General features: G+C 39.6%; 2 protein-coding genes across 3 annotated transcripts in view; one reads left to right on the top strand and one right to left on the bottom strand.

Annotated features, from left to right (window-relative positions):
* Positions 1 to 3,048: 3,048 nt before the first annotated feature.
* PIERCE2 (piercer of microtubule wall 2) lies at positions 3,049 to 9,245 on the bottom strand. The gene is made up of 2 exons (XM_037053939.1): positions 8,885 to 9,245; positions 3,049 to 3,446 (listed from the first exon to the last, which is right to left on the bottom strand). The coding sequence occupies exons 1-2, from the start codon at positions 8,900 to 8,902 to the stop codon at positions 3,099 to 3,101; spliced, it is 366 nt and encodes a 121-aa protein (XP_036909834.1). The 5' UTR covers positions 8,903 to 9,245; the 3' UTR covers positions 3,049 to 3,098.
* A 59-nt stretch (positions 9,246 to 9,304) lies between these two features.
* CCPG1 (cell cycle progression 1) overlaps positions 9,305 to 26,252 on the top strand; it is an 86,748-nt gene continuing 69,800 nt past the window's right edge. For both annotated transcript variants that reach the window (XM_037053938.1, XM_037053937.1), the window contains exon 1: positions 9,305 to 9,422. The gene's annotated coding sequence lies outside the window, so the exon portion shown is untranslated. The remainder of the gene's footprint in view (positions 9,423 to 26,252) is intronic.

Genomic DNA, 26,252 nt, shown 5'->3' with positions numbered 1-26,252 from the left:
TAAAACTTTGTTGTCTTTAAACTTGGTTGTGTAAGGAGGCACAGTGTTTCCACCTACACCTCCATCTTGGCCGGAAGTCTCTTGTTGTTTTTTTTTCTAAGTACACTTCATCTTATCTGGTTTCATGATTTTAAATAATATATTTGTGTCAATATTAGATATTGTTTAAATTGATTATATTCAAATTTGGCTTCTCCCTTGAACTCTAGACCTGGTACTGAATTGCCTCACAGCAGGTCATTTTCCCCAGAATAGTCCCTTCATTTCCTTCAGGGCTGTAGCCAAGCATCTCATCAGAGATTTCCCTGACTAACTTACCTAACACAACTTCTTGTCTGAGCACTCCCTCTCCCCTAACTCTATTTGATTTATTTCTTTGTAAAAAGTTATTTATTGATTGATTTTAGAAAGACAGGAAGGGAGAGAACGATATTTATTTGTTGTTCCACTTATTTATGCACGCATTGGTTGCTTCTTTTATGTGCCCTGACTGGGGATCAAACCCACAACCTTAGCATATCAGGACAGCACTCTAACCAATGGGGCTACCTGGCCAGGGCCTTATTTCCTTTATAACACTTATAACTTGGCATGTTTTATACACATAGACACATATATAAATATTCACATGTAATATATGTGTATATAATAAATGCAGAAATGTTATATAGATATATTTACAAGTAAATATGTATGTATAGATTTATAAATATTTGTCTATATATAAATCTGTAACATGTGTAACATATTAACATTTAAAATGTTTACTCTGTGTGTGTGTGTGTCTGTACATGGTTTATGCATGGTTTTTGGTCTGTTTTCCCCTACTAGGATTAACTAGAATCTAAGCTCCATGAGGGCAGGCTTAGTGCCCAGAATAGTCCCTAAACTTTAAGGCACTGAATGGCTACATAATGGTATTCCAGACAGTGTGCTTGGTTTCAAGATATTCATCCTTTCTGAGAATTTTAGCAATAACTAGAAAACAAAAGGCCTAACAATCTGCCATAGTAAGGAACATTAGTCTAATACACAGATTTACACGTTAAAAAGTTGACTCCGCTTGCCACACATGGATCACCTACAGTGAAGGGAAAATGGCTTGTATAGTTTATGTGGAGAAAAAGCTAGTACATTCAAATTCTGTTGTATTATTTGCCTCAAAATCTTGTGCAGTCCCTCCGTTTTTGCTGTGTTAGAGGTAGCAAACAAAACCAATTTTTCTTCTTGCTTGTGCTGTTACCAAATAACAAATTTGGGGGTATCTGAAAGAATTTCATGAGGCTGCAGAGTTTGCACTGTTTCCTCATATCAAGCGATTTTTTAAAATAGAAGATCATACTTTTCTGATTCCTTAGTGACCCACAGGATTATTCTTTCTAATTGATGTTAATATCCTGAACCTAAAACCAAAAGGGAAAGATAGGTACAGTGACAATAACAGCTTTTTAGTAAAAGCAACATCCTCTTTGGATTTCTTTTGGTTAGGGAAAACAGGTAGCAATGTTGGTCTTCAGTAAAAGTGAAGTGGTGTAATACAAAGTTTTGGAAAGTGGAGGACACTCTTCATTTGACACCATTTTGGCTTATGAAAGGTTTCATAGGAACACTCTACTCTTGGATAGCAGGGAAGCCTGTGTCGAACTAATTGCATCTATAAAATGGTGTCACCTTCTGTCACACCTTTGTATTTACGTACATTCTGTTTCTGCTGCTTGGACTGACCTTTCCTTTGATTTGGCTTTACCTTTTCCAGGACACTTCTTCTGATCAGCTTGGTCTCATAATTTTTTTTTAAGAGAGAGAGAGTCCCTGGCTGGTGTGGCTCAGTGAATTGAGCGCCAGCCTGTGAACCCAAAGGTCGCTGGTTCGATTCCCAGTTAGGGCATATGCCTGGGTTGTGGGCCAGGTCCCCAGTTGGGGGGTGTGTTGGAGGCAACTACTCATTGTTGTTTCTCTCCTTCTCTTTCTCCTTCCATTCCCCTCTCTCTAAACATAAATAAAATCTTTTAAAAGTAACAGCAGAAAGTAACATCATAAAATTTAAAAAAGAGAGAGAAACATTCGTTGTTCCACTTATTGATACCATCATTGGTTGATTCTTATATGTGCCCTGACCAGGGATCAAACCCTCAACCTTGGTGTATCAGGATGATGCTCCAACCAACTGAGCTAGTTGGCCAGGGCTCCTTGGTCTCATTTTGAACCATTGTCTCTATGTCTAAAAGACTTTTGTATACTTTACATTGCATAAATTGTCATATATTATTAATTTGCTAATCTTCTCTAAAATTCACTGAAACAATAAAATTTGACTGAAACAATAAGATTGTCTTTTATTTTTGTTATATTGGCATAGTATAGTGTCTGTCATAAGTAGGTATTTAATAACTGTTTGCTGAATGAATGAGTAACAAGTCCTCTCTTCCACAAGCCTGGCAGAGGGAACTAACATTTCCCCAGGTTCAAAGTCATTACTTGAAATGACACAAAAGTGGGAAGACTGGTCAGGGTCTTTACTTTAATCTTTTTCTTAGAGCTCCTGTGTTCCTTTGTCTTGATAAATATACTCAATAGACAACTGAGATCATGAAGGTTTTTTGATGAGTGGGGTGTACATGTAATAAATAAAGCAAGGATGTATAAAAATGATTATACCTTTTATGCTGCTTTTCTGAACACATTTGTATTTAAGAAGTCAGTGTCAGCCCTGGCTGGTGGCTCAGTTGGGTGGAGTGTCGTCCTGTACACCAAAAAAAGGTTGCGGTTTCCATCCCCAATCACATACCTAGGTTGTGGGTTCTATCCCTGCTTGGATCACATGTGGGAAGTAGCAGATCAATATTTCTCTCTCACATTGATGTCTCTGTCTGTCTGTCCCCCTTCCTCCCTCTCAAATCAATAAAACATATTCTTGGGTGAGGATTTTTTTTAAAAGTCAGTATCACTCAGTTCTCAGGTGAAATGCTTCATTTCTTAAAGGTATTCTTTAGGTAATTAAAATATTTTTATATTTCAAATTAGGAATTCTAGCCTTAGTCTTAAAACTTATTTTTTCCTGAGTTTATTTTCTCTTAAATATACAAAGGAATATATTTTCATAGAGTGTGCTGAAAATTAGGAAAATCAAGGGTTCTGCTTCTGTCAGGTGCAGTGTTTAGAGTGTTATTTTGATAAAATCCAGTAGCTCTGATATGGCTTGAAAATTCTTGCCCTTTTGGAGTATAATTGCAGGGAAAAAACTGCGGTATAGGTGAAAATTCACCATAAGCACTTGAACTAGTTTTATACATAATCATCTTAGGCTGTGATAGTGAGGTTGCTGTATGGAGTGTCTTTGGATCCAACATGCAGGAGAACACGGGATTGCCGGGGTTCACACAGGTAGGCAGTTGTGCAGGTTTCACTTCTGTGTCTGAATTTGGAGCTGAAGTACTTTTCTTATCCTAAAACGTAAACACATCAAATCATTCTCAATTATAAAGTTCTGGGGGGGAAAAAACAAAACTATTCAACTTAGTCCCAACCCTATTTTATACCACTCACAAAAATTAACTTGAAATGAAGAATTAAATGTAAGATCTGAAACTGCAAAACTCCTAGTAAAAAAAATAGGGAAAATTCTCCTTCATATTCGTCTTGGCAATGATTTTTTGGATACGATTCTAAAGTACAAGCAACAAATGCAAAAATAAACAAGTGGGACTACATCAAACCAAAAAGTTTCTGCACAGCAAAACAACAACAACAAAAGCCATCAACAGAATGAGACAATCTATAGAATGGGAGAAAATGCCTGTAAACCATATATCTGATGAAGGGTTAATATTAAAAATATATGAGGAACTCATATAACTCAAAAGCAAACAAAAAAAATCTGATTAAAAATTGGCCCTGGCTGGTGTAGCTCAGTGGATTGAGCACAGACCTGCGAACCAGAGGATAGCGGCTCGATTCCCAGTCAGGGCACATGCCTGGGTTGCAGGCCAGTTCCCTGCAGGCCAACTCCCAGCAGGGGATGCATGAAAGGCAACCACACATTGATGTTTCTCTCCCTCTCTCCTTTCCCTCTAAAGATAAATAAATAAAATCTTAAAAAAAAATTGGTCAGAGGACCTGAATAGACATTTTTCCAAAGAAGACACACAAATGGCAAGAAGTACATGAAAAAGTGTTCAACATATGTGGAATCTAATGAACAAACTGAACTAACAAGCAAAATAGAGACAAACTCATAGACAGCAGGCTGACAGCTCTGGGTCAGGAGAGGGTTCAGAGGTGGAGGGATCAAGCAAAAAAAAAAAACTCACGGACACAGACAACAGTGTGGTGACTGCAGTGTGAGGGAGGAGGTGGCTGGAGGTGGGTGGAGGTGGAAGAGGATCTAGGGAAGATAAATAGTAATGGAAAAATACAATAAAAATTAACTATTAAAAAAGATGTATCTACAACCAGGTCTGCCCAGAAAGTATCAAGCTTTGTAATGTGAAAAATAGAGACATTTATTGAAGATGATAACAAGATACAAGAAACATTGTACATAGGACAATGATGCCTCAGTCCTTTTCAAACTAGACAGACACCTTGGGACCTCATACAGTTCTTCCAGTTACCATCATCTGCCTCATATTTTCCTGAATCTCATTGATGTTCTGAAATCTCTTCCCTTTCAAAGGTGAATATCGTTTTGGGAAAAGCCAGAAGTTGCAGGGCGCCAAGTCTGAGCTGTAGCGGGGAGGCGGGGGGGCTGAGTCACCTGTGTGATTTGATGTTTTGCCAAAACCTCTGCACATGATGCATGAGCAGGCATGTCACGATGAAGCTGCCAGTCACCATTTTCCCATAGCTGCAGCCTTCTGAATCACCCGAATAGTTTTCTTAGAGAAATGTTCAAACTTAATGCAAAATTTGATGTAGATTCATTGCTCTACTCGTTCTTTTTGAATGTGACGACCATACACTACACATGCTCACTCAGCAGTATCTACCACCCCCACTAACTAGTACAGTGAAGTCATCATTGTTCATGCATGTGCACTCCAGTCCACTTTCCTTGGCTGCCAGGTTACATCAATGCTGCACAAACCGTTCTCATTATATTAATGATGGTTGGACTTTTTCTGGACAGACCTGGTATTTGAACCAGAATAAAGTTGTAACAAATAAGTTTAAAAACGCGCATACACAATGAACAACATGAGAAAACCACAATGAGATACTGTCTCACAGCTGTTAGAATTGCTAATCATCAAGAAGTTCAGAGCTAACAGGTGCCGGCAAAGACGTGAAGGAAGGGGAACCCTGTGCACTGTTAGAATGCAAATTGGTGCAGGCACTCTGGAAAATTGTATGGAGGTTCCTCAGAATATTAAAAATACAACTACCATATGATTCAGCAATCCCAATCCTGGATATGTATCCAAAAGAAATAAAATATTGGGAAGGGAAAATTTCCTCTATCCTAGGTTCTTTTGGCTGGTCTGATAATCAAATTGACATGAGACAGGTTAGTAGTAGAAAAACAAAAGTTTAACAAAGTTTAAAAGCTTGTGTATCTCACATATATGGAAGAGACCCAAGGAAATTGAGCAAGTCTGAAATGGATGAAGCCACTACCTTAACTAACATCACCAGCTAAAGACAAAATATGCTGCCCACACTGTTGTCTGTGGGCAGTCAGTTATGGGAGGGGAAATCACCAGGAAAGCACAGTAACCGAGTGTAAGGTGGTTTAGCAGATTTAAGTCCTTGACTTTGCCATTAATATCTGTTCCCAGAGATCAGGTCATCCCCCCAATTCCTCCTAAGATGGAGTCACCCTTACAAGTGGAGATTTCCCTTATACAGTTACATGTAAAAAAAAGCTCCTACAAAAGCGTAACTTCTGAGTTTTTAGAGCTTTTCCTATGTTGGCAGCTTTCTTAAAAATAATCAGCCTAAACTAGTCTTTATGCCAAAGAGAAATACTTTGGGATGGCAAATTTTGTTTCCTTATAAAAATCGCTGTCTCAAAGAGATGCCTGCACCCCCATGTTCATCACAGCATTATCTACAATAGCCAAGCCACAGAAACCACCTCAGTATCCACGGAAGGATGAATGGGTAAAGAAAATGTGGTATATATACACAATAAACAGAGAAAGACAATTACTGTGTGACCTTACATATTATTCATAATCTTAAAAAAAAAGCCAGTCTTACTAAGAAAGAGTAGAAATGGTGGTTGCCAGGGGCTGGGAAGAACTGGGGGAAATGAGATGTTAGTCAAGGGGTATATACTTTCCATTATAAGTTCGGGGGAATCTATGTACAGCATGGTGACTATAGTGAGCAATACTGTATTACCAGCATATACTATATGAAAGTTGCTGAGAGAGTAGATCTTAAATATTCTCACCACACACACACAAAATTGTAATTATGTGAGGTGATGAAAAGTGTTAACCTTATTTTGGAAATTGTTTCACAATATATTTATATATCAAATCATCATCTTGTATACCTTAAACCTACACAATGTTACATGTCTGTGTTATATCTCAATAAAGCTGGAAAAACAAAACAAAAAACACAGCCCTAACCACTCCACTTTTTGGGGAATCCTGTTCTCTTGAGGGCATTTGGGAGTAATCCCCTTGAGAGATCTCTTGTGGGCATCCCCTCTCAGCCTTTTGGCTAAGATCAAGTGTCAAGTAATGGTGGTTAAGTGCTATGAAGAAAGAGAAAAGACCCAAGATATTTATGAAAATCCACAGGAAGTTCTAACCTACTGTGGATGGCTAAGGCAGGCCATTCTGGTGAAGTGTCATTGAATCTAAGAGTGTAAGGCAAGTAAGGAAAAGACAAGTGGGAACAAAGAAAAGGTGAGGCCCAAGTCAAGTAAGTTGACATGAGAATAGAGGGGCAGATGCCAGACTGCAGGGTGGTGTTGGCTATGTTAAAAATTTGGATCCTTATGGTAAAAGCAAAGGCAAGCTATTTAAGGGTTTTATGGAGTAGCATGCCATGATGTCACAAGTTTTAGTATGATTACTTTGGCTGTTGTCGGGGCCTTGAATGGGTGTGGAAAGGAGCTATAGCAGGCCAGGTGATACTCAGGCTGCTGGTTCCAAGATCATACTTTGAGTTAGTCAGTCCTCACTAAAGGCTGTTGATAAGAGTCTTGGAATTTGGGTGAAACCAATTTACCATAGGCTAACTCATATAAACAAGAGTTAAGTTTGTAGGGCATCTCATGAATGTTATCACAAGGACTTGCTGTCCTGGTTTATACCGCTGTTATAAAAGATGTGGCTAAGTGGTGGTCAGGGGTTAAAAAGGCCTATGGGAAGAGTTAGGATGTACTGGGACATGGAGTACCTAAGCCACTGCCTGTGCTAGAACAAAGAAGGTATGTGTCACTGGCTAAACACCTGATCACAAGATTCCCCATTATCAGAAGCAACTGAGGGGTAGCTGAAGGCATCCTACTGGAAACCAGCTGAATCTTCACTGCCACTCTCCTCTCCTTGGAGCTTTTTTCCCCAGAACAAGGCCCATAAATTTGGACTTTGTGTCAATGAACCAGCCATCCTCAATCAAAGGACACTGTCTGGCAAACACCTGTACCCAGGACACCTGGGGCAGATCAGCAGGGTGATCCACTCTCTCCTGGGGTCTGTTACACACCCTTAAAAACCCTTATACCCTTTCCCTTGCAGCTGTAGTCGGCCGGAACTCAGCCTGCCCGATCTCAGCCTCCAATAAAAGCCTTAATTGGAACCCTTTTGGCTCCTGGTCCCTTCTTAGCAACCTTGGCTACCTAACAGGAGGCAAGTGAAGGAGTGTGGGCGAAAGGACAGAGAGAGGGCCATAATGATACTTACATGGATTGCACAAAAACATGTCAAGCAAACTAATTGGTAAATTTGTATTTGTATACCTCCTGCTGTACGGGTTATAAAAGCACAAATTACGTGTTACCAGGGCTGGGTTCTGATGCTGGTGCTCATAATAGCTGTGTGACTTTGATGAAATTGTTTTACAAGGTTTCAAGTTCCTTGTCTATGAATTTAAGTCAAAGGAGATGGATTCGATGGATACTGTATCCTAATTTGAGGACTCCCTTAACAGGGCTCTTCAGATATAGCATTAGGAACTGATTTTCATTTCTTTTTTGTTTAAGAGAGGGGAAGGAGAGAGAAAGGGAAAGAAACATCAGTATGTGGTTGCCTTTCACATGCCCCCCACTGGGGGCCTGGCTTACAACTCAGGCATGTGCCTGACTCCAAATCGAACTGGCAACCCTTTGGTTTGCAGGCCAGCTCTCAATCCACAGAGCCACACCAGACAGGGTAGAACTGATGTTCAATTATTCAAAAAGCATAAAGGAAAGTGTGACATATCACAGTTAAATATAGTCACAGTTAAATATAGTAACCTCCAAAGCAAAAGATCCGGAAGTCTGATTTTGAGGCATCCTTTCATTTCAGCTGAGCCCCACCATCTTCCTTGTTAATGTTTTCCTTACCTTTTTTTTTTTGCCACTATTGAGGGACGGACAGTTAAACCTTAGCTTTCTAGTTTCCATCAACAGTGAGTATAAGTACACCATATTCTTTGATAGCGCGTATCTTTTGAACAAGGTACAAAGTAAACATGTGAAAATTACTAGGTACGTTTTCAAAGCCATCACCTCACATCTTGCAATACGGTAGGAGTTGCATATCATCCCCAATCATCTTTACACCTTCAGAGCAATTCTGGCTTAATGCAATAATGGATATTTGCATCTGTGTAGCCCAGTGGTTGCCTAGAAAATTGTTTTTTTGGGGGATAGGGTGCCCTAAATTTAAAGCAAAGAATATTAACATTCACAAACATCCAGACCTTTGCCAAAACCCACCCAGTCATACTCGGTCATTCTCGGTGTCTTCTTTGTTTATTTTTTCGTCACAGTCTTCCTGCAGCAGACCGCAAGAAGGCCGGCCAGTGCCCCAGGGGATGCGGCCTTTTTAGTACACCCAATTAAATCCGGATCAATATCCGGAGCAACCCTCCAGGGTAAAACCGCTAATCCTTTCGAGTGATTGTAGCAGCCGGTCTCCATAACAACCGCCCGCGGCGCCTCTCCGCCCTTCCAGCGCCGGGCCCGGATGTTGTGAGGCTCACGGTCACCTGGACCCGCGTCCTGCGGACTCGTCCCGCGCGTGCCGCGCGCCTCTTTGGGAGTCGTAGTTCTTCTCTCCGCAGCTGCCAGACTGAAGGCGCGGGCGAAACTACGAGACCCAGCGTGCACTACGGCGGCCCTCCGGCCGCCGCCTCTCGGCTGCGGACGCCTGCTTGCAGGTTGTTTTTATGAGAGGCGTCACTGCGCTCTGAGCTGTGAACACAGCCACAGCGACGGGCTGCACGGTGGAGCTGCGGTGGGGCTGCCCCTTCAGGTACGGCCTTGGGCGGGTTTGCACCCCGGGAAAAGAGTCGAGGTTACCTGTCGCGGCCCTGGTTGGCACCGTCGGATCAGCCTGGCGGGGGCACTCGCGCGGTCTTATCTGGGGTTGGGGCTACCGGGGCCCCGAGTTCGACTGCTGTCGCCGGGAGCGTGCTGGGTGGCCTGATAATTCTAGATGCACCCCCCGCGGCCAGAGTCGGTTCCTGAGGCGTCGCGTCTGATGGTCTTGGAGCCTCCGGCCTCCACGTGGAGACCCCAGCGGTGCGCCAGGGGTGTGGGGGAGTTGACGGCCCCGGGTACCTTCCGTCCTTCACTGGACTGTTTTGGGGTACTTCTCGGTCTTGTTGGTGAGACTCCATATGGTAAGATGTGATGTGCGTCACCCTGCCTGGTTTTCAACCGGCCCATCTTTTTTGGTGACGTTCGAATCCTCTGATGCCAGGAATAGAAAGATTAAATATTAAATAATGCAAATGAAATTTCTGCTTGTACTCCAGGCTGATAATGATCAAACCCCTCTCCATATCCTTGTCCTTTACTGGGCCGCCTTTAGCGTCGGCGTTCCTAATTGATAAATTTTCTGGAGCAGCTGTCCGTTTAGTGCCTAGTATGTGCTACATGTTTCCCTTGTTTGATGAATCCAACTGCCATTGGGAGCGCCAGTTTTAACGAGCTCAGCCCATTACGGCACTTCGTTGAGTGGTGAAATTTGCACTGCTTTACTTTAGCAATCTTAAAAAACGGAATGGAGTTTTCTTGTCACTAGAATAGGTAACTGCTTTGGTACTGCGAATTGCGCGAATTGTAGGAGATTTGCGTCTTCCAATAACGTTACATCCCCTGGATAGTCCTTGAAACGTCACTATTAGCCCATCATATCTGTGGTTTACGTTTTCAGTCTTATTAGGCCCGCAGTTTCTTGGTGATACTTGATGTGAATGGTTTACTATTCTGTCTTGAGCTCTGATCCTAAAAAGGAAGGGAAAGAGGAAGTGGGATGTTATTTCAGTGCATAATTTAATTCTTTACCTAAGGATGGGATTCTAATTATACAAACTTAAAAAATCATTCTCAAGTCTGTAAATTGTTTTTAATAAAAGTAGGTTGGAAAACAATGCAATTCTAATTTTGTAAACCATATAGATAGAACTTACAAGCAATTATATGTTTATATGAAATGTCAGCGTAAGAAATGTTTGAACTGTAGGAAATTTTTATGAGTTGAGCCAAACAGACAAATCCCAACCAATTGAGAAAATGCTCCAGAGAATGGCAGTTTTGTACCTGATTTTACACATTGCAATCAAGGGAGGGCATATGAGGGGATTACAAAAAAGTCCATTGGTGATAGATTAGGAAGGTGGGAGAAAGCAAAACAGGGAAGTCTCTGGGATTGGATAAAAAGTAAAACCAATAAGACACAGGCCTCTTAATTTGTGGGTGTAGGGTAGTTAGCACATAACACAATAACATCAAATAAAAGTAACAGTGAAGGATTTTGTGGTCTCTGTTCTGGTGCAGTCAGGGTCCCCCCCAAAGAAATTACCCTAATATTCCCTAAGTATGTTGCTTAGATGAAAACAGGCCTTCCCTGAGCTTGTCTGGCTTAGTATGTGGTCCTTTTTGTGTCCCAGAAATAAGACTCAAACAATAGTTATAAAAGTGAAACTATAAATGATTTTTTTACACTTTCTGGTATTTTGCAGGCTTTCTATAGCAAAATTTGATTTTCAAAAAGACAATAGGTACAGCAATTTCAGTTATAAAGATTCTTTAAAAATTATTTTTAAAAGATTTTATTTATTTTTAAACAGGAAAAGGGAGGGAGAAAGAGAGGGAGAGAAATATCCATGTGTGGTTCCCTCTCACACCTCCCTCCCCCCACTGGGGACCTGGTCCTCGACCCAGACAAGTTCTATGCCTGGGAATCAAACCTACAACCCTTTGGTTCACAGGCTTAAGCTCAGTCCAATGAGGCATACCAGCCTGGGCAAAAAAAAAAAAAAGTACTTTAAAAAGCAAATAAGTAACAACAGAAACTATGAAGTAATTATTGAAAGGGATAAGAATTCATTAGGTGGACTGGAAAGGACAAATAACGTATTGACAATAATTCTTAGCCTTTGTATATCTCATTTCATTTTGGTTTGTTTTTTCACTTTGTACAGTAAAATTAAAGACAAAGTGCTTAGGCTTTCTTCAGTTAAGGCAGTAAAATCTTGATTATTCCTGTAAATCCATCATGTGACAAAATATGGGAATATTAATCTGAAAATACACCCAGATCTGGATAGAATCTTCCATTTATTGTTTTGTAAGCACTTGACAGTGGAAGTAAAGAAGTTAAGCAGTTATTATGACATGGTGCATTTCGAGCTTGTTTGCATTAAATCTCTTTGAGTACTGTGTTTTATATGTCTGATATTTTGAATATGGATAGATAAGTAGCATATTATTTTGCCCACATTTTTTTTCCATCATACAGAAAGGGCCATATTCTATAGGAATAGTCTATGCATTTTTTGTAATTTTCAGTCTTGAAAGATTGAGGTTTGCCTCTTCCCCAGTTGTCCATTAACAATAAAATATCCATTCTGAAGCTTTTTTTTCCCTCCCAAGCTCCAATATTCATACTTTATTTTCTTAGGTTATCTTCTTTGGAGCTTTACTTCTCTCCTCAAATTTCAATTCCTTTTCAGTGTTTTCTACCTATATTTTGTGAACTGTGTTGGTTCAATAATTTATTAGGTATTTTGGTCCATTTATAGGGCATATGAAGCATTCATAATTGACATGTATGATGTATGATTTAGTTCCGCAGTATTGTTCAGGTTGTATAATTATATTCTTATCCAAGTTAAATAAAGATTTAAAAAAATTAAGTGAGCATGAACTCCTAAGATTATAGAAGTAGTAGTTTCTGAACACGCAAAGAGTAGGGATACAGTAGCAAGGCCTGTTGAGCCCAGGATTTTCTAAAACACAAAATGCAGACTCATCTAACAGTGCAGAAGTACTAGAGGCTGAATTGCATTTGTTTATGTGTGGTTAAGGTGAGGAAGTTACCATATTGTAAGTGATAATTCACATTTTCAAGAATTTTCTTCCTGGCAGTTCTGCAATTTTGACTAGATTAAAACAGCTAAAAAATAGGAGTCAGTTTCAAAGGTCATGTCTCATTTATTGCACCAGATAAACTTGAAAATAATCTCTCAATTTGAGCTCCAAAATGAAATTAGCCCTGTAATCTGGGGAGGATTGCAACTAACTGATACATTCTGAGCTTTTTTTTTTAAAGGACATTTAATGTGTGGAAACCTGTTTAAAGGCCTATAGGGTTTTTGAAGGAAATATTTCAAAATAAGTAGAGTGAGGTAATGATTTTCCTCTGTCATTACAGGAAGTCCATCTAATTTTTCTTTAGTGCTTGTCTGTAAATCACTATTCTAAGATCTTCTGGTTCTTTTTGCCAACCTGATGGGATATAAATAAAGAGCATTGGATTGGAAGTCAGGATGTTTAATTATGCTGAGCAAATAATGTAATGTTAGGGGTCCCTATTGTTTCTATTTGGGTTGTAAGTGATAGCCAGTTGCTTTACTTCATGGGGTATTTGTGAAGATCATTCAGATACAAAAATACTGTTCTGTTAATTGACCCAGTGAATCATGCAAAGTATTGTTGCCCTGCTGAAGTAGCATTTAGATAAACATTATACATTTGAAGTGTGATGACTCCATGTGATACATACTTTTTGACTGGAAAGTTTGATGGAGAAATAATCAAACATGATCCTGATTTGATATTTCTGGAAGAGCTTTTTCACTTCTTATTTTTATTTTTTTTTTTTGATTGAAGGAAACCTGGCCCCTTTCCTGACTGTGGCTTTGCACTCTGCTGCCTTAAAGGTCCTGAAACTGCAGTGTGCTTTTTTTAGTTGGGCTTTTAATTTTGGTTTTGATTTGTTTTAATTGCACATCTAAAGTATAAGGAAGATCATCAGTCTAACTTAACAGTAGAAAGTGGATGTTGTCTTTAGTGTTTTAAAATGGTACTTTAAGTTGATTTCATGAACAGGTCCTCTGGGAGAGACACATTGTATGTGTGAGTAAGCACTGGTCTTTCAGTGCAAGAAATAGTGTTTGAGCTTAGAAAGCCTTTTGGGGAAGTCAGCCTTGCCGGTTACAGTTAGGTTGACATATTACATGTAAAAAAGTGTTTTGGAAACTTTGTTAATAAATTCTGAAAACTTTATGAGAATAAATATAAGTAAATGAAAGTAAGAGCAAAGAAATAGTTTATCATGGGTTAAGACTTTATTTGGTTGGTAATGTAAATAAATCTTTAGTAGTATTTTTAAAATTTTATTTATTTATTTTCAGAGAGAGGGGAAGGAAGGGAGGAAAAGAGGGAGAGAAACATTGATATGTGAGAGATACATTGATTGGTTGTCACTTGAATGCCCCAAAGTGGGGATCTGGCTGGCAATCTAGAAATGTACCCTAACTGGGAATCAAACTGGTGACCTTTTGGACACTCAGTCCACACCAGCCAGGGCTTTACTAACAGTTTAATTTACTACTAGAAAGTAATAATGTATGTATAGGAATATATATTTAATTATGTATTCTGTAATAAGGTGTGCAGACTTTTAAAAATGGAAGACAATAAAAATGCATAAAATTCCTTTTTTGTTTTCTACTTTTTTTCCTCAAATGAAGAAGTTGAAGACAGTTGTGAAAAAAATTAGAACAGACTTGGCTGGAGTAGCTCAGTGGATTGAGTGATGGCCTGTGAACCAAAGGGTCACTGGTTTGATTCCCAGTCAGGGCACATGCCTGGGTTGTGGGCAGGGTTCCTAGTAGGGGATGTGTGAGAAGCAACCACACATTGGTGCTTCTATTTCTTCCCCCTGCCCCTCTCTGTCAAAATAAATAAATAATAAAAAATAATTAGAACAGATAATCCTATTGTGAAATGTATGTTTAAACAAAAATATAGATTATATGATGAATATATATATTTTTTAACAGGTGAAAACTGATTTTTTTAAAAAAAAATTGAGAATAGAAGAAAGCAAAGACCCAGAATCCAGGAATTGTAATTATTTATCCATAACAGGAAAAGGGGGCCCACCAGGGGCTTGTGGTGCCCAAATGAGGACAGTATGGAGCTGTGTTAAACTTAAATATTTGTTGGCTCTTTCAGGTTTTTCTAAAATTAAGATACAACAATCCGGAAAAGTCAGGATTTTTCTCAGAATGAGAATACCTGGTGGAAAGAATATTTCTAAAAAATTGCATTTATTGATTTGAGAAAGAGAAAGGGAGGGAAGTGAGACAGATTGAGGGAGGAAGGGGGGGGGCATTGCTTTGTTGTTCCACTTACTTCTTTGTTTCTTGTATGTGCCCTGACTGGGGGTTGGTTGAACCTGCCACCTTAGTGTGTCTGGACAATGCTCTTACCAATTGCACTAGGCAGTGAGGGCCAAGAATATTTCCATACTTAGAGGTATTTTAATTTTCCTGTAGGATTTTGTATTTATAATGTCTATTCACTTTATTTCAAACTTTTTATCAAAGTGTTACCGAACAAGGGTCCGAGGGGGGAGCAATACTTGGCCCACCGAGGGATGCCAAAAACTGCTACAGAAAACAGGGGCCCCTCCCAAGGACGATACACTAATATCTATAGGGCTCTTCTGTCCGCCGCCAATTGGAAACACATCTCTCAATGCCAGAGATTTGTGAAAAGGAAACAAAATGTTTATTTAATGCTATTCAGGCCTAATGCCTTCCTTAAAATATTAAAGTCTTTAAGGGTATACACCTACACACACACACACAGCGCTCCCTTCTCCCACTGTCCCAACTCCGGGTACCGTAAATCAGGAAAAGAGCACACGTCGTTTTTCAGGTCGCTGGCACGTGAGCTGTGTTGCCTGCCTGTCCAGGCAGGATCTCCAATTAATCCAAAGTCATGTGGCACCTTTCACTGGCAAGAGTTCTTTGTACCAAGTCCTAGTCAAAGTCTCTCCTGGTTTCCAGGCTACTCAGCCAAAGGGAGCACGCCAAAGCTGCGTGGGCCTCTTCTCCCAAAGCCGCACTCCACCAAAAGCGCATCTTTCTTCTTCACCTGGCCGCAGGGATCTCCATTCTGGCAAAGCTGCGTGGTCTTCCCTTTCACCTGGCCAAGAGGGAGGTCTGCACTCCCCTGAAACTGTGTGGCTCTCCCTCCTAATGGCTACAGGGGTCTACATCTTTCCAAAACAGGGTGGCTCTCCCCCTCACCTGGCCAAGAGGGGGTCCTCACTCTGCTAAAGCCACATGCCTCTCTCGCAGGCACTCTCTCAGAGAAGCAGCCCCAGTTCCAGCCTGGTTAGCTGCCACTCACTTCTCCCTGGCCCAAAGCTTGGCCACAGCTATTTAACATATCTATGAAACCAGTTAAAGGTTATAGATATGTTAAATGACCATTCCAGAGGTTAGCTGCAAAACTGTTGCTATGCAAAACAGCTCTCAATGGCCCTGCTCCATTCATCCCTTCCCCCAACTGACACCCTGGTGGGGGGGGTGAGGACATCTTAATATTTCCTCCAATATTCCTGTACACTTTGAGTTCTGGACACCATTCCAAATCTTTTCTGGGCCCCCCCTTGGCTGCACCCTGTATCAAAAGGTGTGGCTTCTTTTATTTAGATTAGGGCAAAAAGGGGATACTTTTATCTTCAGCTACCACAGTACTTGCTTTTGTTTCCCAATTTGAGGGATGTTACATCACAGAAAGAAACTTGTGAAGAAATTGTATTGACTAACTTCTTGCAGAGTTTATTTTTTTAGATAAAAAGGTTAATCTGCTGCTTCCTTCTGGGCGTGGATAAAGTGAAAATACTACTCCTTTTCAAGACTTTTTCCCCAGATCCCTATCTTTAGTGTTAGATTTTGGTGTTTTAAGTGGATTTCCACTCAGAGCTAGGAGGCCTGCTTGTCAGAGATGGGTTCTCTTTGCATCCACTTGCATGGTGACTATAACCAGGAGGCAGGGCAACTGTAGGACCCTCATCTTGATGCCGTAAGTACTGCTCTGTGGACTCATCCAAGACCCAAGTCCTCTCTCTGCTGTCAGTTTTTCACTGATACCTCAGATAGTAATTTTTTTAAAGATTTTATTTATTTATTTATCTTTAGAGGAGAAGGAGAGAGGGAGAGAAATATCAATGTATGGTTGCCTCTAATGCGTCCCCTGCTGGGAACTAGCCTGCAGGGAACCGACCAGCAACCCAGGCATGTGCCCTGATGGAATCGAACGCCATCCTCTGGTTCGCAGGCCCGTGTAATTTTTTAAATATGATTCCCATTATGTCCTTAAAATATCTTGAAGAAACTGATTATCTGGAAAATGATCAGATTTGAATCAGTCATTCACTGTACTGAAAATTGGGTTTGTCTTTTTATTTTTTTTGGATTTATTTACTTATTTAATCTTTATTATATTTTTCCCATTACCATTTAGTCCCGTTATATCTCCTCTCCCCAGGCAATCACCACACTGTTGTCTGTGTCCAGGAGTCCTTTTTCCTTTTTTCTTTTTTGTTCCAATGCCTCAACTCCCTAACTATCACCTCTGCCCCCACCCCCGGCCCCCCACCAACCCCACTAGCTGTCATCTGCTCTCCATGTATGAGTCTGTCTCTGTTTTGCTTGTTAGTTCAGTTTGTTCATTATATTCCACATAAAAGTGAAATTATGTGTTATTTGTCTTTCTAACTGGCTTATTTCACTTAGCATAATGCTCTCCAGGTCCATCCATACTGTTTTAAAGAGTAAAGTTTTGTTCTTTTTTCACTGCTGAGTAGAATTCCATTGTGTAAATGTCCCATTGTTGTTTTATCCACTTATCTATTGATGGACACTGGGCTGCTTCCATATCTTGGCAATTGTAAATAATGCTTCAGTGAACATAGGGATGCTTATGTTTGTCTTTTTTAAAAATGTTTTTCTTTTCTGCTGATTATAAAGGTAAGTGCTCACTGAAAATTTAGCAGACATATTACATATAATCTTTAGATTTGAAGGATACTCTTTAAAATGTAATATACTGTATGTAGATTAATGTAAATAGGATTTTATTATACATATTCTGACTTATTGCACTCAATATATTATTTATAATAATCCTATGTCAAGACATGTTTATTTTGTCAATGGCTGCACTAACTATAGATATTGTTGATTTTAATAAATTCACTGTTGGTAGAAATTTCACTCTTGATTTTATGTTATGAAACTTGTTCTAATTCCCATGTAGGAGTTTCTATCAGATAAATTCAGGGGTGCTTGAGAGGCACATTGATGTTTCTCTCTTTCTACCTCTCTTCCCCCTCCCTAAACATGAATAAATAAAAATTTTAAAAAAGAAATGGATAGGAAATAAAATACAGTTGGTACACAGGGTATTTGCCTGTAAAATTTGGTAGTTACCTCAAAATTACTCAAAGTAAAACCAGAAAAGTCAGTGTTTGTGCTGTCTGTCACTACCAGAATCAATAAGTAGGGACAAAGATTGAATCTTTATGGACGCTTTATTCAGATTGCCGGTGATCTGAGAAGACTGCAGGGTTATGTACCCTTAAAAAGTGACCTAATATTTAAAGCTGACTCTTTATAAGACAGGGTAGGTAAAGGGTTTGGAAAAAGGTTAATTGGGTAAGAGTTGCAATCCAGCACAGATTTTCCTAGTACTCCTTTATCTGTTGATCATAAATTCTCTATCTGCATCATCTGCGGTCCCTCCCCAGAACACAGTGGCTCAGATACCATCTCCATCCCTTGCAGACTCCCTGGCTCAACCACACAAAGGTTGAACTGCTGGTTAACCTCCTGGAATCATGTAGTCTGGTTCCTGGAATAACAGCATTAATCACTTAAGCCTATGAACTAAGGCTAAAACCGTTAAGTCTTGAATTCCCCTATCAAAAGGATAGTAATCTACATTTCCAAAGTTTATAGGGCCTAGTTCCTCATATCTTATTAATATTGACCTGTTTAATCTTCTTAATCAGACATTAAAATAATCTTTCTCTTTGGGTGTTTTTGGTAGTAAGGTAGAGCATAGTTTTCTTACTATTAGCCATTTTTGTGTCTTCTGTAACAGTGGTCCCCAACCTGTTTGGAACCAGGGATTGGTTTCATGGAACACAGTTTTTCTGTGGACTGGGCCAGGGGGTGTTTTCTGGGTGGTACAAGCACATTACATTGAAGTTCACCTGCTCTGTGGCCTGGGTTCTCTGGCCCTGGGTTTGGAGACCCATGTTGTATAAATTGCTTAGTCATGTTCCTTGCTGAATGTTCTATTCCATTTTTTAACCTCTTGTTTGTTTATTGGTGCAGTTTAAATACTTTGAGAACTATGTCATATATGTCACAGGTATTTTCCCAGTATATCATTCATATTTATAGTGACTTTGGCAAATAACTTTATGATTTGTATGTAGTAAAAAATTTCCCTTTATGATTTCTGCATTTTGTGTAAAGCTTAGAAAAATGATCATCTTTCCCCCAACATTATAAAACTTTTTGAGGGTTTTTTTTCCTTTTGTGTTTTCATTTTATATCTATAAATCTGTGAGCCATATTGTTACCAAGTAACTGGTCCTGGAGTTTTTTTGTTGTTGTTTCTTAATTTTTTTTTTAAAGATTTTACTTATCTTTAGAGGGGAAGGGAAGGAGAGAGGAGAGAAATATCAATGTCTGGTTGCCTCTTGTGTGTCCCCTGCTGGGAACTGGCCTGCAACCCAGGCATGTGCCCTCCCTGACTGGGAATCGAAGCATGATCCTTTGGTTCACAGGCCAGTGCTCAATCCACTGAGCTACATCAGCCAGGGCTGTTTCTTAATTTTTAAGAAGATTTTATTTATTTATTTAGAGAGAGGGAAGGAAGTGAGAAAGAGGGAAAAACATTGATGTGTGAGAGCTATATTGATTGGTTGCCTCTCAAATGCCCCCAACTGGAGACCTGGCCCACACCCTGACTGGGAATCAAACTAGTGACCTTTTGGTTCGCAGGCCGGCACTCAGCCCACTGAGCCACACCAGCCAGGGCTGATCTTGAAGTTCTATGAAGCCTTATGTGAATAATGTTGATCTTTTACAAGACAAACAAGTCATGAAAGTCATCAATCTGAAAGTCTTTTGCAACATCACATTTATGAACTTTAATGGAGGCTTTGATTTTTGTGTGATAGAACTTGGCAAAAATTGATTTTTATTTTCGCTTTGGGAGGTTAGGTGAAGGAGAACAATGAAATTGGTTTTCTTTCATTTTTTTTAAAAAAAGGTTTTAATTTACTTTTAGAGAGAAGGGAAGGAAGGGAGACAGAGAGGAAGAGAAACATCCATATGACATGGAAATCTCTGTTGGTGCCTGGACCAGAACCTGAACCCACAACCCAGGCATGTGCCCTGACTGGAAATTGAACCTGTGACCTTTTGCCTAACCAACTGAGCCACACCAGTCAGGGCCTGGGCTTTCTTCCCCTCCCCTCCCCTCCCTCCTCCCCCCTCCCCTTTCTGTTAAAAGCATTTTATGTGAAAGTGGCTCTTATCTTACTGCATCTCTTTCATCCTCTAACCTTCCACACACAGTCCATAGGAAGACTTTTGTCATGTGTTTTGAGTGTCTAAGTTGGCAAGTACCTCTTAGTTCCATATTCAAATATTTTGTCCCTTGATTCTGTTTGTAAAGCAGCTTAGTTTGGCCTTTGCTTGGTGAAAATATTTTACAACATTTATCTGCTATCTTAAACACCCTATAGAAACTTAATCTTTTTCAAATAAAGGGTTTACTTGACCATTCTAGCCAGTAAGCCTTGGAATGAACTTCCCTAGGGTCAACTTTTATTTCCCACAGTGCAAAAAAATCTAGTGATTTTCAACCAGTGTCCTGCAAGAATTTTTACATCATGCAATACCTGACTATTTAGTAAGGGGCACTGACTTCTTTTCCCTTTGTCAAAGAAGAAAAATGACACCAGACAACACAGCAATATCTGTCAGGTTTGTCAGATAGGCAAAAATATTTTTGTGTGGGCTACAGAATTTTAGTCATTAGTTTATGTGTGCCATGAGATGAAAAAGGTTGAAAATCACTGGCCTAGTGGGTAATAAGCATTCCTATGCTAGGTTTATTTATTACCAGAGTTTGGGGACTGGAATAAGGTTGACCTTATAAATGATTTAAAAAACTGTAAACTGACCCTTAAGATTAAATTATTTGGAAGAAAGAAAAAAACTGTAAACTGACCCTTAAGATTAAATTATTTGGAAGACAGAAAACAATACAGTGGAAGCTTCTTCCCTCCCACAATTAACAGGATGGCAGACTCTGTTTACTGAGACATTTTTCACCATTTAACTCCAGAAGTAGTTATGTCAGAATACTTTTTTGAAATGTGAATTTGTGCCAAATTATTAGTAAGTCTTAGATCATTTTTTCCTATATCACTGTTTCATTAACACCTAAACATCCATTAACAGCGAAATAAATTATAATAAATAGAATAGTCTGTTACGTAGTCATTAAAGTTATTTTTTAATAATTTAATAATTTACCTGGTTTGTGTGGCTTAGTGGTTTGAGTGCTGGCCTGTGAACCAAAGGGTCGCTGGTTAGGCTCACAGTCAGGGCCCACGCCTGGGTTGTAGGCCAGGTCCTCAGTAGGAAGCTTGTGAGCAGCAACCACACATTGATATTTCTCTCCCTGTCTCTCTCCCTCCCTTCCCTCTTTCTAAAAGTAAAATAAAGTCTTTAAAAAATAATTTTTGTAAAACATTAAAAAAATTCTTAAGCAGTTAAGTGGGAAAAGTAAGGTAGAAAACTCATTGACCCCAAAGCTTACATAAAATGTTTGCAAGCATATATTCCAGGTGCATTTAAATAAAATTTGCAGCAGATATAAAGTGTGCCCCGGTTATTGAGGGAGACTTACTTCACCCATGTTTTTGTTACCTCTGTACATGCTCTTCATACTGCCGGAAATGCCTGCCCTCTTCCCTTTTATTTGCACGTTTTACTTCTGTTCATGCTCACCTTGCATGTTGCCTAATTTTTGAAATCTATTTTGAGCCCCAAAAGATATTAATTAAAATAAAAGGGTTTAAAACAGTGCCATATAGTTGTTGCTCAGTAAATATTTGTTGAATGAACGTGAGTGAATGGATGGATGGATTTATCTTAATTGCTGGAAGGGTGGGGGAGCAATATAAGTAGGTAAAATGCAACAAGGTAATAATGAATATAGAGATAAGAATTCTAAAATGGAACCAAGAATGAAGATATTACTCCACACAAAATATACACTGTGAGGTTCTGTATTCTTTTGTGTGTGTGGGTGCACGCTGCAGTGTTGTTTATTTCAGTACTAAAGTCAATTTCACCTGTCTCATATTTCTCCCCTGTCCCTCAGTTGTCAAGATATAATTGACGTATAACATTATATTAGTTTAAGATGTACAAGAGGTTTGTATATTCTTTTTTTATTTTCATTTTTATTTTTTTAAATATATTTTATTGATTATACCATTACAGTTGTTCTATTCCCCCCCTTCATTCCCCTCCACCCACACACTCCCTCCCCCACCATTCTCCCCCCCTTAGTTTATAACCACGTATCTCAAGTTCTTTGGATTCTATATTTCCCCCACTATTCTCGCCCTCCCCCCCCTATCTATTTTCTACCGACCATCTATGCTATTTTCTGTGCCTTCTCCCCCTTCTCCCCCTCCCAACCCCCTGTTGCTAACCCTCCATGTGTTCTTCATTTCTATGGTTCCACTCCTGATCTAGCTGTCCTCTTGGTTTGCTTTTGTTTTAGGCGTGGTTGTTAATAACCGTGTGTTTGCTGTCCTTTCACTGTTAATATTTTTCATCTTTTTCTTATATAAGTCCCTTTAACATTTCATATAATAAGGGCTTGGTGATGATGAACTCCTTGAGCTTGACCTTATCTGAGAAGCACTTTATCTGTCCTTCCATTCTAAATGAACGTTTTGCTGGATAAAGCAATTTTAGCTGTACGTCTTTGGATTTCATGACTTGGAATACTTCTTTCCAGCCCCTTCTTGCCTGTAAGGTCCCTTTTGAGAAATCCGCTGACAGTCTGATGGGTACTCCTTTGTAGGTGACTGTCCCCTTATCCCTTGCTGCTTCTAGAATTCTCTCCTTCATTTTAGTCTTGGCTAATGTAATTATGATGTGCCTTGGTGTGTTCCTTCTTGGGTCCAAGTTCTTTGGGACTCCCTGAGCTTCCTGGATTTCCTGGAAGTCTATTTCCTTTGCCAGACTGGGGAAGTTCTCCTTTATTATTTGTTCAAATACGTTTTCCACTCGTGGCTGTTTCTTTCCCCCTTCTGGTACCCCTATAATCCGGATGTTGGAATGTTTAAAGAAGTCCTGGAGGTTCCCAAGCCTCTCCTCATTGTTTTGAATTCTCATTTCTTCATTCTTTTCTGGTTGGATGTTTCGTTCTTCCTTCTGGTCCGGTCCATTCCATTGATTTGAGTCCAAGTTTCCTTTCCATCACTATTGGTTTCCTGTGCATCTCCCTTCATTTCAATTAGTTTAGCCTTCATATGTTCCTCTAATTTGTGACTATGTTCCTCTAATTTGTGACTATAATCTACCAGTTCTGTGAGCATCCTGATAAATAGTGTCTGAATTGTGCTTCTGAGAGGCTGGCAATTTCTCGGTCATTTAGAGTTATTGGCTCTGGGACTTTGAGTTCTTCTTGCACCATCTTTTGGGCTGTTCGTGCCTGTTCCATAGCAGGACCAGAGCCCTAAAGTGTTAACTAGAACAGGGCAACTAAGTCGCTGGGTTGTGATGCTGTATGTGGGGGCGGGGTCAAAGAGGGACTATGGTGTCCTGTCTGCCGCCTGCCGCCGTGGCCCTCACCTGTGCTGCAGTTGCTGCCATCACCGGGCCCACGCGTTTCGTCCCACTGCACGCGAGTGTGCGTCAGTCCTCGCCCCCTGGGGCCTGCGTGGTCCGTCTCACTGTGCTCAAATATGCGACTGCCTGCGGTCAGTCTGCCCCGCACCCCAACTGGTTCCGGGCTGCCTGCGTGCCTGGGTTGGGGGACCTGTCCTGCCCGACCCTGCTGGCTCCGCCCCTCTTACCGTCCCTGTTGAACGGTTAGATGTAGTCGGACTTCTGTATAATTCAATTTTCTGTCCATTGGTTGTGTCTTTGTTTCTCCAAACCTTTGTTGTATTCAAACTTGGTTGTGGGAGAAGGCACAGTGTTTCCACCTATGCCTCCATCTTGGCGGAAGTCCTAGGAATCTCGAGGTTTGTATATTCTTACCAAGACTAGGTAAATGAGGGAAAACTCTTCAATGACTTTAAGCCAATTCCTCAGGATAAGCTGTTATTCTAACAGTAAAATGAGAAAGAAATTTCTGCTTATGGTCCTTTTAAAGATTTTTGAAAATTATTTAATTGTGTGCTTACTCATCCTTTCAAGGAACAAGATAATGAGTTCATTAGGGCTCTTTTTTTAATGACTTGCGTTAACATAGATTAGTGCTGTCACAAAATAAGGTATAGCTTGGGAGTAAGATTAAGACTCGGGTGCTCTCTGCACTACACAGTTAAGAGAGTAAAGTGCCTTTGGCTAGATCTTGACTAGGCTCCACTATCTTTGCTAAGATCATCTTCAGTATTATATGAAGAATGCTGTTTTTTTCGGACAGACATAAGTATATTATCATCTCGTTGACTGCTGCAAGCAAGGCGAAGTCTTACAGAGGTCAGCTCCAGCTGGAGACTTACATCTTTTTGTGGAATAGATTCTCATAAGCTTTGGTAAGAGGTTGTTTTAAAACTGAGGAGTACAATAATAGGAATCACACCACAAGGGTGATGTGGCATTAGGCCTCATCAAATTTCCCTTCCTTGCTATTGGAGATTTTTAAATTTTTTTTTTTTAGATTTATTTATTTATTTATCTTTAGAGGGGAAGAGAAGAAGAGAAGGAGAGAAAACATCAATGTATGGTTGCCTCTCGTGAGTCCCCTGGTGGGAACTGGCCTGCAACTCAGGCATGTGCCCTGACTGGGAATTGAACCGTGATCGTGTGGTTCGCAGGCCCGCACTCAATCCACTGAGCTACACCAGCCAGGGCTGGAGGTTTTTAATAGTCAGCTAGAGTGGGCAACTACACCCTACACCTAGCTGGGTGTTAGTGGATTCCTTATGCTTTTCTACTTAGACCCATTCATTGTGGTGATTGGTGATTTTAGTGGCCTAAAGTCCTTGTTGAAAATAGGCAGGATTTAAAAAAATAATCATAATTAGACTAAATTGAGCAGGCAAGTGTAAAGACTGGGCTAGACCTGAAATTAGAGCTGGATTCATCTCATTAGTATTTCTGATGTTTTACTTCCTGATATGAGTAAATCAAATGCTTGCGTGTCTTTTAGTATAAATGAATAGAATGATGAGATTGGAGATTAATAAATATATATTGTGTGACTTTTTTATGACTAGTAGGTAAATTAAAATTTTTATGTTATAATGACATTAAAATAAGATTGGTGTTCTTTATCAAATTTTAAACTTACTAGTAATTGGTAAAGTAACTCAAGGGAAAAAAGTAATATAAGCCACCATTAAGCAAGTTATACTAAGTATGGAAGTTATGCTAAGGAATAAGAAACAAATGCTATAGATTCAAGGGAGGGAGTGATCATTGTGTCAGAAACAGTGGTTGATCTCTGAGAACTTCGTGGAGAAGGGCTGAGCCTTATATACAGAAATTAGAAGGAAGGAGAAAGCATTCCTGGAAACCTAACTTGATTAAGCTTAAACATGGAAGTAGGAATGTTCATTCTGTGTTCAGAAAACACAAAGCAAGAAATTACTTTGACAAGGTGATAGATTTCAGGAGGAGAGCTAATCAATTAATTGCAAACCAGAATAGAGCCAGATAATGGGAGCTTTTGCATGTTACCCTAAGAAATTTGACTTTATTGTACAGAACATTTTTCAAGTTCGGGGGAGACTTTTGAATGGGAAGAAGTATTTGGAAATAAATATTGTACGTAACCTGCAATCAGTTTTATCTTTGCCTGTATGTAAGTGTTTAGATTGGTTGTGTGTGTTTAGGGGGGGACCAAGAAAAGAGCTGAAAGTATGATCAGTATCAGTAATAAAAATGGCATTTTATTGGTGTAGAATCAGTGGAACAGAATGGAGACTACAAATTGATTCATAAATGTACAGGAACTTACAATACAAAAAGTGGCATTTTAAATCAGAAGAGTTATCTAATATTCAGTAATTGGGATATTTCCACTTCCCTTTCCACACAAAGGGAAGAACCCCAGATGCATTAATGAAATAGCTGAGTGTAAAAGGGAAAACTGAAAAAGTATTCGTAGAAAATACAGGGAAATAGATTTTATAGTCTTGGGAGTAGGAAAGACTTTCTAGCAAGATATAAAATATAGATGCTATAAAGGACACAGTATTCTTTCTTCTCTGTCCTCTACATTTGACTGCATAAAATTTAAAAAAATCTATGAAAGAAGATATTTTTTTAAAAATTGAAGCATACCAGAAGGAAACATTTGCAGTAGGTATAACAATGAATTCTTCATGATTCAGCTTAATAAAGAACTTGTGCGAGTCAATAAAGACAACCCAATAGGATAGTGAACTTATGAACATTAGATGATTCACAGAAAAGGAAATACACAATGCCAGTAAATATTGGAAGAGATTGCAATCCACTCAATCATCTGGGAAATGCAGATTAAAATAAAA

The sequence above is a fragment of the Sturnira hondurensis genome, unplaced genomic scaffold, assembly GCF_014824575.4.
Source record: "Sturnira hondurensis isolate 20B ecotype Veracruz unplaced genomic scaffold, ASM1482457v3 Scaffold0008196, whole genome shotgun sequence".
In the NCBI taxonomy this organism is placed as follows: Eukaryota; Metazoa; Chordata; class Mammalia; order Chiroptera; family Phyllostomidae; genus Sturnira; species Sturnira hondurensis.
Note: the sequence above shows the minus strand (reverse complement) of the source record. Positions and strands in the feature narration are given on the sequence as shown.